Genomic DNA, 13,722 nt, shown 5'->3' with positions numbered 1-13,722 from the left:
TTAGCTTTCTGTACTGTGCATAGCATAAATGGTGGCTGTATTTTCTTGCTCCATTTCCAAACAGCACAGACCATCAGATTATAGGCATGTATTGGGACCAGGACACACTTTCACTAGATGTTTACTTATTCTGGAAAAAAATAAGACTTTTTCCTTCATACATTGGCATCAGTTTATTTCTAACATTTTTAAACAATGATAAAAGTGAGACAGAAGGAGCACAGCGACAATATCTGGAGTTTCCTCTGTACCTGCTCATTGCTAATGTAAAAACAACAACAGTCCAAACTCGCTTTAATCTTTCACAGTGTAAGCTGTGGTACTGTCAGCCAATTAAACATTTTTGTAAGTATTTAGTAATTGAAAAAGTTTTCTGGAAAGGTCAGCTATTTTTTTAATCTTTTAAAGAAAGACTAGTATATAGAATTGCCTTATTGATATTCATGGCCATCTCATGAAAACAACTGTCATCATTTCTACAACTATGTTTTAAATAGTATCTTAGCAATATGACAGAACACAATACTGAAAAACCCGGCAGTGGTATTCAATAAGAATACTGCTATCATTTCTCTTTTGATACTGCTCTTGATTCTAACAAAACGTTAGAGGATTGTCAATACCAAGTACATTGTAAATGGGTTTCAAGTTCTGTTTTGTTCAATGGAAAGTAGTGCATTAACTATGTTTTACCATATAGAGGAAAAAAATAAAGTCCAAACACTCATATTCAGATCAATTTGTTCTGATGTACCTGGGTACGGGTTGGAGTAGGTTTAACTTTGAGTACTGAATTTTCCATCGTCCCTTCAGGCAGCTCTGAAGGACACGTTTAGCACTCTCCACTGTATTCTGTGCAAGAAAAGGTAAAATAATATTAAAGGCAAAATAAAACACAATCAGTCTACAGAACAAAGCTCTAGCTGGCTCATAATAGCCTTGCTGACTCAGTGCAATCATCTTAACTAGTGCAAAGTGTGGCTTGTCTACTTATTCTGACTTCAAGATCAGTCCTTTTCTTTTCAGCTCTTCACTCTTTTGGGCCTTTTAACATTTTTTTTCCTACTTTTGATTTATCTCCTTCACTTACTTCTTATCTAAAATTTCACAGGTATATAAATGTCACCACTTTGTATAAGTGGTGGCATTAGTTTTCCTTAATGGTATAGTGAGAGAGTTTGCAGGAGTCTTCTGTATGCCATCTTTCAAACATGTCTTTTATACAGGTCTTTTAAACAGCAATGTTTCAGGAGAACTTGATTTACACCTGCACTACCCAATAAATTTCTGGAACCTAAACATGGATATCTCCCCTCTAATAACACTAAACTGTCTACACTAGTTCCTGGTGGAGGTCTTGTCAAACTGATATCCCTAGGCATCTTTCAGTAGGTGATCCACCTTTCCAGTCTTGAATGCAAACTTTAGTTAGTGTGCTTTTATCATAAAGAATTATCGTGGGAAAATTAGTCAAACAATGTAAATCAGATGACTTACAACAATTTAATTTAGAGTTGGGTCAAGAAGAACACTGATCAAAATTTTCTGACGGCAATACTTCTCTTTTAATAGATAATTTGTTTTATTAATCATTTTGTTCTGGATGAAGTATATTTGTAAATCAATAAACCTCATCTATCCAATTTAATATCTATGGTACAAGCTATACAAATTGACACATATACATGGCAGTGGTGCACTTTTAAAACTGAATATATTTTGGGTTGCTTAAGTTAAATGCAAAGTTTTACTCCTAACCTCCATCAGCATGGCCACGGTCATTGGCCCCACTCCACCCGGCACTGGAGTTATGAAGGATGCTCGTTCCTTGGCTTCATTGAAATCTACATCTCCAACTACTCGTTTGCCACCTGGCTTTGTGCTATCTGGAAAAAATACAAAATAGCTTTATAGAATGAAATTAACAGTTAATCTTCACAAAGCATTAAATGGACTTTGACAAAAATGTCATTAAAATTAATCTGATGAAAACAATAATAGATATCTAGAACCTAGTTAATTAACATGGTAGGTTTATAACCTATAATACTAAACATAAGCTTCATTGTAATAATTAATAAGCCGTTTAAAATAAATTTAAGGCACACAGTAAGTGTGTGAAGGATTGCCATGGGAGCTCTTATATGCCAATGATCTCATTTTAATGGCAAAATGTGAAGCAGGACTGAAGGATAAGATAGTACAAAATGAAGCTGCTATGTATGTACAGTCATATGAAAAAGTTTGGGAACCCCTCTTAATTCTTTGGATTTTTGTTTATCATTGGCTGAGCTTTCAAAGTAGCAACTTCTTTTTAATATACGACATGCCTTATGGAATCAGTAGGATTTCAGCAGTGACATTAAGTTTATTGGATTAACAGAAAATATACTATATGCATCATAACAAAATTAGACAAGTGCATAAATGTGGGCACCCCAACAGAGATATGACATCAATACTTAGTTGAGCCTCCTTTTGTAAATCTAACAGCCTCTAGACGCTGTCCTCCTATAGCCTTTGATGAGTGTCTGGATTCTGGGTGGAGGTATTTCTGACCATTCTTCGTACAAAATCTATCCAGTTCAGTTCAATTTGATGGCTGCCGAGCATGGACAGCCTGGTTCAAATCATTCCATAGATTTTCAATGCTATTCAAGTCACGGGACTGTGACGGCCATTCCAGAAGATTGTACTTCTCCCTCTGCCTGAATGCGTTTGTAGATTTCCAACTGTGTTTTGGGTCATTGTCTTGTTGGAATATCCAACAGCTGCGTAACTTCAACTTTGTGACTGATGCTTGAACATTATCCTGAAAGATTTGTTGATATTGGGTTGAATTCATCTGACCCTCGACTTTAACAAGGGCCCCAGTCCCTGAACTAGCCACACAGCATGATGGAACCTCCACCAAATTTGACAGCAGGTAGCAGGTGTTTTTCTTGGAATGCGGTGTTCTTCTTCCACCATGCAAAGTGCTTTTTGTTTTGACCAAATAACTCAATTTTAGTCTCATCAGTCCAAAGTACTTTGTTCCAAAATGAATCTGGCTTGTCTAAATGAGCATTTGCATACAACAAGTGACTCTGTTTGTGGCGTGAGTGCAGAAAGGGCTTCTTTCTCATCACCCTGCCATACAGATGTTCTTTGTGCAAATTGCGCTGAATTGTAGAACGATGTACAGATACACCATCTGCAGCAAGATGTTCTTGCAGGTCTTTGGTGGTGATCTGTAGGTTGTCGGTAACCATTCTCACAATCCTGCGCATATGCTGCTCCAGTATTTTTCTTGACCTGCCAGACCTGCTGGGTTTAACAGCAACTGTGCCTGTGGCCTTCCATTTCCTGATTCCATTCCTTACAGTTGAAACTGACAGTTTAAACCTCTGAGATAACTTTTTGTAGCCTTCCCCTAAACCAGGAGACTCAACAATCTTTGTTTTCAGATCTTATGAGAGTTGCTTTGAGGATCCCGTGCTGTCACTCTTCAGAGGAGAGTCAAAGGGAAGCACAACTTTATATCTCATGATTGGACACACCTGTCTATGAAATTCAAGGCTTAATGAGCTCATCCAACCAATTTGGTGTTCCAAGTAATCAGCATTGACAGTGACAGGCATTCAAATCAGCACAATGACAAGGGGACCCAGAATTTGTGCACAGCCAGTTTTTCACATTTTATTTAATTTCATACAACTAAATACTGCTTCACTAAAAATCTTTGTTCGGAAAACACCCCAATACTCAGATGTTCCTAGGAAATGAAAGACATACCACTGTTATCTTTTTTGTTGAAAACAGAGTAAATTATTATGCAGGCTGAGAGGGGTTCCCAAATTTTTTCTTTTTCAGGATATGAGATGTCCTATGTGGACTGCCATCTTGTTAGTGTTGTCTGCCCTCCCACTAATTATTTTTGATGATACATACCTACAGTATGTATGGGTGGAGCTTCTTGTTGTTGCTCTTAAAAAGTAAAGAAAGTGTTCACCACTGTTTTTTATGGCTCTAATCTCTCTCTCTCATATATATATATTTATATTTATATATATATATATATATATATATAAGGAAAAACGTTACAGAAGCTAGTTTGGAAGGGAAAGGCCTCAAGGTAAATGCAGGAGAGGCCATGGTGATGGTTGGAGGTGAAAGACCACAAGACATGGAAGAGGTGGGTGCATACTGTAGCTGTGTGGTGCATGTGGAAGAAAAGTTGAGACAAACTGAGCCAGTTGCATGATTTGATGAGACTAGGTGCTTAAAAGATGTAGTGGTGTGAAGAGACGTTTGCAGGCAACCTTTGTAGAAAATGTGGAAGAGGGGTGCAGAATGCAGGATAAATTTCAGTATCGACGATGGAATAGTTTTGGCGAAACGAAGGGAGTTCTGCTTCTTCAAGTGACATACTGAGTGCAAATGGACGTGTGGGCACAGCAGTAATAGCCAGGTTGAGCGGTGAATGGAAGAAATTCTGGAATCTACCCCCACTGTGACTTCTAAAGGATTCTATCTGCCACTGAAAGGTAAAGTTTATGAAAGCTTTAAAAGGAGCAGCCTTCAACTTTAATTGTGAGTCATGGCTAATAAAAGCAGAACATGAAGAAAAGTTGGAAAGAACAAAGATGTGAATGAAAACAAATGCAGAGTTGGCATAGAGGTGACAGGTGTTGTACTGAGGAGAAACAGACTATGGTGGTTTAGGCATGCAGAGCCAAAGACAGAAGATGACTGGGTGAAAATGTGCACCAAGATGGAGGTAGAAGGATGAGGGCAAAAGAGAGGCCAAACAAGACCTGGTTAGAGATGATGCGAAAACAATGGGTCTTACCAAAACACTGGGTAAAATGCAAATGATATACTAGTAACTGATGCTAATTTTTCAAAAATGATTAATTCACTTGTGTATGGCAGGTTTTCTAGAGGCAACAGAGGGCAGTTACTTGTATGCTTTTGCTAAAATACCTAGGGTGGCCACAGCTGTACAAAAATAATAATTGAATTCACCACTGAGTCAGAATGCTTTTTAAAGGAAGTAACACTGTGCTCATAATATTCCTGTTATAAGGTTGCACTAAAGGCAAAGCTCTAAAAAAAACTGGAAGACTGCAATGACTAAACCTAGCTAAGGCATATTACTTGTTAGTGTAAGCCCTGCTGTGCTTATTTGCACCACCCTGCCAGGTAGATTTTCCCACAAAGAATTAATAAATACCCCTGTGTTGACTACATGATAGCGATGCATAGACTGTCATTTTTGTGGACAATCTGGACTGAGAGTTTCCAGTGCAGAAAGCTGAATGGTTTCATATCTATTTGCAAGTGACGCGTGAATGGATGAATGAAACCAGGATGGTAAAAATTCTACACTTTTAGTATTTTTCTCTTGAAACTATTTGAAAGGTTGAAAGGTATTTTCAATGTAATAGCTGGTTTAATTATTTTTTATAGTATGTAAACTTTTGAAGGACTTGCAAGGATTTTTTGCTGTAGTCGTTTATTCTGATGAATCTGTGCACCTGAATCGCCTCCAGTATTTGCCTCTGGATGGTGAGAGGGACATACAGTTCCAATGGCCTTTTAACAAGCTGGCCACCAACAGCACTCACACTGCAGCCAATAAAATAAACTATGCAAGTCAAAAGGAACAAAAAAAAAAAAACAATGTCAAAGGAAGAAAAGTGTAAACCATGTGTTAGTGCACACCTTCTGTACAATCTAAATAGATAATAGAAAACACATACAACAACAATTGACTTTAAATTATTACATTAAAGCATTTTACTTATATATTTATTCAGGATACTTAAACCCAGTCACAATGCATACAATACAGTTAGGTCCATAAATATTGTGTTCAAAAAATGCTTTAGTTGCCTCCCATTTTTATGCAATCGTTTTGTTCACCCCACTGAATTAAAGCTGAAAGTCTGCACTTCAACTGCATCGGAGTTGTTTCATTTAAAATTCATTGTGGTAATGTACAGAACTAAAATTAGAAAAAAGTTGTCTCTGTCCAAATATTTATGGACCTAACTGTATATCACAATTGTTCTTAGCTGTCAGTCATCTCCAGCTGCCTACCTGGCACGTGATTAATGCCACAGTCAATAACAACTGCACCCTGCTTAATCCAGCTTCCTTTCACCATTTCGGGTTTGCCTGCTCCAACCACTAAAATATCAGCCTTGGAAACCTGTAAATCAAAGGGCACCACAAAGTTGCTTATTTTACTAAAAATATTTGGTGACAGCATAAAATACATTGTACCACCTTGCTTTACCATTATAGGTTCTGGCTCTCTGTGACCCTGTCTTGGCCACTCTGCAGCTCAGTAGAGACAGTGATCAGACTTGACAGCCAAACCCAAGTCTCTTGAGCTGTGAGGCAGAAGGGCTGACTTAGGCCGGGTTTATACTTCATGCAATGTGACGCGACGCATGCTCCAGCGGACACTCCTGCTACGCAAGCGTTTTACTGTTTAAACTTGCACACGTACTTTTCGTAAATCTGAAGGAATCCACCAGGTGGCAGTGCAAGATATTATCACGGTGGAAATAGGTTCGGCTTCACTGTGTTGTGAATTGCCTGGAACATCCATTAAAATCCGATGACACCTTACCGTAATATCTCTGAAAAGGATGTTTAATGATTAAATCCATCGCAAGGTGAATACAAGCACACACACACACACACACACACACACTAGCGTCATTTTAGTGTCACCAAATCTGCATATCTTTGGGAGGAAACCGGAGCATACTGTAGAAACCCAGCAGGAAAACATATAAACTCCAGGCAGAGAATACCAAAGACGCCACTCCCTGCGAGACAACAGTGATAACGCTCCGCCACCGTGTCACACCCCATGTGTGTAATTATTAACAGTGTTCATTATTTAAACGAAATTAGCAATTTATCTGTAAAATGTAACATACATACTTTAATGCATTTCATCATGAAAGTGATATCAAGTATAAATCTTAGGATTCTAAATGTGCAGAGAGTTGGAATATCATACATTTAATTTGTTCTGTGTGGCGATTGCTGCTGTCAGGTCAGGAGGAAGCCCCAGAAAAAAAGACAGCACAAAAGATGGTATGTGAGACTTTTAAAATGTATCGTGTCATTACGATCGGGAATATGCGATGCTTGAATATAAAAGCACTACTTTTGCTTCACCACATCGAACCATTCATCAAACATCAAAGCGCGAACATCGAACCTACTACGATCCACATGGCGGCTTTCTGTCACATGTAGATAGTAAACAGAGACTCTGACGTCACGTTCTGACTTCTATCACACTGCACCACCCGACTTTTTGCTGGTACTGTAACTCGTGCACGCATTGCGTTAATTTCTGAGGACCTGCTCAGAGGACGCGTCAAATGAACGCTGGGAACACATGGCAGCCATGATGCGTGCACGTACACGTTCTGAGCGTGAAGTATAAACGAGCCCTAAGGTGTCAATCACTCACCCTTGGCAACACACCCTTAAGACTAAAACATAAAAACGAGTAAATCTAAATGACAACTTTGAAAGCAATCCAGATTTCTGTTACCTCCCCAGCCAAGTCAGCAGTCTTGGAATGACATGTTGTAACAGTTGCATGATTCCACAGCAAAAGGTCGTGCATTGGCGCCCCCACAATTTTGCTGCGCCCGATAACCACCGCTGTCTTCCCAACCACAGAAACACCTTTGATGAGTTAAATACATAAAAAGTTGAACATGATAATAAAGTACACCAAGCTTGTTAAAAAAACAACACTTCATCAAAAGGGAAACAAAATCTGCAAATAAATAAAAGTTCACTTTCAAACAAACACAGCTGTAATATTAATAAAAACAAAAGTGGAGACAGACCTGTCTGACGAATGAGTTCCAAGCATCCTTTAGGTGTACACGGCACAAAGCAGTCTCCCAGATCACCACGAGCGAGCTTACCCGCATTGATACTTGTGAGTCTAGAAATGAAGACCAATTAAACAAAGCCATTATTTCAGGGGCGAGGAAAATTGACCACAGAGCGAGCAATATACAAAAATAAAAACAGTGTTTAATTCACACAAAAATCTAAAATAATGAAACAAACCTTCTGTTTGCTTAATTTACAACATGCTCTAATTTCAGAAATCGTCAACACACAGTATTGAGGCTGATCTTCTGGTGAAGGATAGTCTCCAGTCATTTTAATGAAAAAGGTTGCCAGATTGAGAAAAACACCATTAGTAAAAAGGCTACCACCTCCTTCTTGTAACTCTTAATTGAAGACATACAGTACTTACTGGGATCTCTCTGTAAATCGAAATGTTATTTGATAATGAAAGTTTTTTGGTATAGTAATTTCCATCCATCCATCCATTTTCCAACCCGCTGAATCCGAACACAGGGTCACGGGGGTCTGCTGGAGCCAATCCCAGCCAACACAGGGCACAAGGCAGGAAACAATCCCGGGCAGGGTGCCAACCCACCACAGGACACACACAAACACACCCACACACCGAGCACACACTAGGGCCAATTTAGAATCGCCAATCCACCTAACCAGCATGTCTTTGGAATGTGGGAGGAAACCGGAGCGCCCGGAGGAAACCCACGCAGACACGGGGAGAACATGCAAACTCCACGCAGGGAGGACCCGGGAATCGAACCCAGGTCCCCAGATCACCCAACTGCGAGGCAGCAGCGCTACCCACTGCGCCACCGTGCCGCCCGGTATAGTAATTTGTAGATGCTTTTTAAAAATGGAGGTTACTTTTATATTTTAGTAATCCTTTAAAAAGATAAGATTTTGCAAATTAAATCAATCTGACCTGCAGAAATGTACTGAATTGAAACAATTAATAAACAAATTAATATATATAAATAATAAACAAAAAATATTCAGGTCATATTTACAAAAAAAGAAACATTTATTATTAAAGTAACAATATGTTAAAACACCTACAGAAACAGGCTAAAATATTCCTAAGACTAAATACTTCTGAGGAAGCAGCAGTATAAGCTCTTGAACCTCACTTGCAGATATCTAGATAAAGTGGATATAGAAAATTGATGGTTTAATGAATAATCATAATGATATATTAGATGATATCATCTAATTGTAGATGATATCTCCATTGTACTGTCATCATAGCAGATTATAACTGCTATAGTCAGACAAAAAGAGATAACAAAACATTCATTTTAAAACATAAGAAAAATGTCAAATTTGTGAATTAGCTACAATAAAAGATCTAATAATGTAAACCCTGAAACTTAAAATAATTAAACAAGAATACCTTGCTGTAAAGATTTTACTTTTTTTTTTATTACAAATTACAATTTGACTATACTATGTGTGCTCTAGTCTGCCCAGGCCTGAACTTGGGGTTTAATTAGAAAATGGATGGATTTTTTTATTTACTCCTGTAAAATATTATAATGGAAATTGTTGACAGTATATTGACAAGATGTTGAAAAATATTTGATAAATAATTAAATGTTAAATATTTGAGACATTTCGGAAATATACAGTAGCCTTTTCTTTGGGGCAGCACAGTAATGCAGATGGTAGTGGTACTGCATCAAAACTCCACATAACCAGGTTGTCCTGTCACCATGCAGAGTTTGCATGTTCTCCCTGTAGTTCTTTTAAATAGAAAATGTAAAGTGGGAAACAACAGCTCTAGAACTAGCTGTCTACTATCAAAGAAAGTGTCTCCTGACTTGAATTTTATCAAATATGATATAACAATATCTGAATGCCAAAATTGCCTCAAATGTCTGCGCACTCAATTTTCACATTTCCTTTTGAGACTGCATGCTGCACCTTAATGACTGCACTGGATTCAGCAAGGAACACTCAAAAAGCTGAAAAAAATAATCATGGTAAGTGATTAATAACGCAACCTTACCCATCCACATCCTTCTCAGGTGAAACAGCATTAGTGACTTTCTCAGTATTGATTGGGTTAACAGAATCCAGTGGAAGTTGTACAATTAGACCATGGATAGATGGATCCTCATTAATTTGTACAATGTTTCTTAAGACCTAAGAAATGAATAAAAGAGTCAAACTATGATAATTATAGAGGTAGTGCGATTCGCTAAAAAGAAACACTGACATAATACCTTGGCAAAGGCAGATCTTCATTAAACTGCCACCAGGCAACGCTTTTATTAAAATATGATTCAATAAAAAGTAGGTCGGAAAATCCTTAGAATGCTGAAGATACAGATACATTTTATACTGAAGCTCAGCTTTAAAACTCTAAAGAATTTTAAAGGAGCCAACAATTTGTCTCTTTGCGGAAAATAAAAAAATGCACCTGTCCTTCTCCAATATCAAAAAATAAACAACCATTTAGGCATACAGAGATTAAAATATATATGTGTAACTATCATAGTTTATATATCTAAATTACTAATCCACAGTTTTAATTTATGCACGGAGGCACCGACACGCATGTGCAGTGCCCACAGCGCCCCAGAGTCAAACGCAGTGGCTTCCCAGAAGTCAGTAGGTGGCGCCCAAACACCACAACCCACAGTCAAATGCAGCGGCCTCCCAGAGTCGGCTTCCCAGAGTCAGTAGGTGGCGCCCGAACAACACAACCTGTAAGCGCTAGACTTGCTCTAATCCACTGTGCCAGTAATATAGATCACATACCAGTCACCGACTCTAACACAGCGGCTTGCCAGACTCAGTGGCTGGCACACGAACACCACAACCTGTACACTAAACTTGCTGTGCTCCACTCTGCCAGCAGTCGGTGTCAGCAAAGGCAACGGAAACACGTCTCCACAAAACGAAACCGCTTTAGTACAGATATGCTTATGTAATTAAATGCCATTTCCCCAGACGCACCCACCCTCCATGATATGTCATCCATCCAGATATCGGACAGAACAGAAACTGATTGCCATTCTTGGATTTCCGATTCGCTAGCAAATCACGGGCTTACTTATAAAATAAGAAAACACAGTGTCAGAATAAGATATGTAACTATGGACCTGCAGATTGAGAAATAACAAATAAACATTAGATACATGCAAGTTAACTGAAAAGTATCTCTGCAGTAGCAAAATAAATTTAAGTAGATGTTCAATGTTGTATTTTGGGGTTCAAGATTTTGCAGAAATTGTTTGAATTAGTGAAAAAAATGTACAACACATTCTTTGCATTTATACACAACAATCTAGACAACTGTCAGTTTTTAGCTATACCAAACCGTGCAATTTCAGTCAAATGAAATAAAATTGTTGCCAAAGGGCAACAAAAAGCTTTTGGGCACCTCAAAATGCTCATTTTATTTAATAACAAAGAAATCATAGTATTGTCATATCACAACTGGATATGCCAACAATACTGAGTTTAAACAGGTTACACAGTTACCTTTTTATCGCCCAAATGTTTAATTTTCATTCCATTTATTTAGTGCACTAAGTCTATTGGCCCCCATTCTGTCCTCGTCACCAACACCTCTGTCACAGCATACTTCTTTACACTCTGCATTTTAACACACACATGTCCAAACTACCTTTAGGTAGTTTCTCCTCACCCACATGTATCGGCTCCACACTGTTCCGCTTGCGCACTTTCCTTCCAATATCTCAATAAAGATTCTTCATATCCTCATGTCATTTCTTTTTTCCACCTGTGGTTCAGGTTCTGCTTTTAGTGACTGAGTGTAATTTCATGTAGTACACAGCTTGTATACAAGCTTGAATACCAAGTTCAAGTTTAAGTTAATAAACACATGTACAGTACAGCAAAATTCTGTAATCTGTTCACAAATGGATCTGGTCAAAAAGCAACCAACAGATACTGGAAAGGAAAATTGCTTTAGAAGTCAGAGTGCTGGGCACCTTCCAGAATTTCATCAGTGGACTTCTTACACAACTTTATACCATAATAAAAATAAAACGATAATCTCTGTCCATAAAGAACAACTGAATGTGTTTATACCTTAGTAAAAATAAATCAACAATCCTCCTCCTCATAGGAAAAAACAATTTATAGCTCTATGGAAGCAGAGGAAGATCAGTAGGGCCCACAATTTACCGCAGCCCGCGGAATTTAATGCCACACCGCGGAATTTAGGGTTTTGCAGCGGTAAAATGCCACACCGCGGAATTAACCTAACTGCCGCGGAAAATACCAAATCTGAATGAAATCTCACCATTTGAGGCATATTGATATTAGTATGATTAGTTTTGATTACTTCTTTAAGTTCTTTCTTTAGCCTACTGCATCATCTCATTAGTGATAAACTTAACGAGCTGAGAGCTGAACTTGAATTTGTATCTGTTCACTGCCAGCCAATTATGAACACTCCGACTTCTTTTGAGGCACAATCATTCATGGCTGTCGATGTCTACAACAAAGAGACTGATTTACTGTCTTGCCTGAAATCGTCCGGATTTCCAATTGCAACCAGCAGCTGTGAAGATGCAAAGCACAATGCTGCTGCTAAACTTGAAGAATATTTTGTGGGAACCAAACAGCCGGCAATAGACCTATTCAGATCTGTGAGAATATTTGATCCACGACAGCTACCACTCTTATCGAAGAATTTTGCTGATCATGCACAATCAGTGCCAACAATGATGGCTGCAGCAGATGAATGGCAAGCTTATCTGGACATAGTATCTCGTGAAGTAATTCCAGCTGATATCACTGCTTTTTGGTGTGCCTTAGAGGACAGACTGCCTCGCTTAGCAGCTCTTGCTAAAGTTTACATTGCGTTGCCGATCTCGTCTGTTGATGTGGAACGTTCGTTCTCAAAATATGGATCGGTGTTGTCACCACTACGATGTTCTCTGTCACAAGAAAACCTACGAGCTTACAGTGCCGTTTTCGTCAACAATAAATAAACAATAACTTTAGAAACATTATTTGATAGTTTGTTGAGAATAATATTATGTTTCAGCATCGTTTGCCTAAAGCAAATCTGTGGATTAAAATGTGCGGATGTGAACGCTTTGATATACCTATTTGATTAGTATTACGCATTATGATTGATTATTATTAAGGATTAAGAATAAGAAAAATTGCATTTATTTTGCTTGGGTTCCGAATTAGTTTTATGGAGTTCTGGTACTGCATGTGGAATTTAAAAAAACATGCCGCGGAATTTTACGAATTCGTGCCGCGGTAAATCGTGGGCCCTAAACATCAGTAACTTACATTCAATTTTTAGGCAGCTGTATTTATTCTCTTGGAGAAAGTAGTTGCCCAGACCAATTAATTGTTATCTTAAACTAAACAAGCAATAATAGAAAAAAATGACTTTATTTTAGGAGAATGATGTGAAACGAGAGGTATGGTTTGCTTACTTCATCTTCCGTTGCACTCTTTGGCAGCCTCACATGGATGGCATGGATTCCAATCTAAGTAAACAAGTGGATTAAAACTATTAAAACACATTCGTCATTCGTTATAGAAAAATGTACCACCAGCACTACTTTTATATACGGTATAACTAGGTTTGCAGCTTCTTCTGCCTTTTTTATCTAAAATAATTCTTCTATGAAGGACTTAGCAGAAATAAAAAGTTTGAAGTTTCAAGGTAGAGGCTGAAGGAATAGTTTTCTCTTTATCAGATCGAATTTGATGAGCTCCTGTGTCACTCCTCACCTCAGCTGCAGCTTTTAGCTTCATACTGATATAAAGATTAGAGTCATCCCGATTTCCAACCTGCAACAAAAAATATATTTTTTTAATATTTGG

The 13,722-nt window shown here is 38.1% G+C and overlaps 1 protein-coding gene across 1 annotated transcript in view; it reads right to left on the bottom strand.

The window, feature by feature from the left end:
- Positions 1-13,722, bottom strand: part of mthfd1b (methylenetetrahydrofolate dehydrogenase (NADP+ dependent) 1b) — an 84,196-nt gene that overhangs the window by 50,116 nt on the left and 20,358 nt on the right. The window contains exons 3-10 of the mRNA XM_028821132.2: positions 13,630-13,689; positions 13,329-13,382; positions 9,905-10,041; positions 7,872-7,972; positions 7,568-7,704; positions 6,085-6,196; positions 1,759-1,886; positions 755-852 (exon numbers count right to left, since the gene is read on the bottom strand). Coding sequence (XP_028676965.1) covers positions 755-852; positions 1,759-1,886; positions 6,085-6,196; positions 7,568-7,704; positions 7,872-7,972; positions 9,905-10,041; positions 13,329-13,382; positions 13,630-13,689 — 827 coding nt within the window. The remainder of the gene's footprint in view (positions 1-754; positions 853-1,758; positions 1,887-6,084; positions 6,197-7,567; positions 7,705-7,871; positions 7,973-9,904; positions 10,042-13,328; positions 13,383-13,629; positions 13,690-13,722) is intronic.

This window comes from Erpetoichthys calabaricus, chromosome 16, assembly GCF_900747795.2.
Source record: "Erpetoichthys calabaricus chromosome 16, fErpCal1.3, whole genome shotgun sequence".
NCBI lineage: Eukaryota > Metazoa > Chordata > Cladistia > Polypteriformes > Polypteridae > Erpetoichthys > Erpetoichthys calabaricus.
Note: the sequence above shows the minus strand (reverse complement) of the source record. Positions and strands in the feature narration are given on the sequence as shown.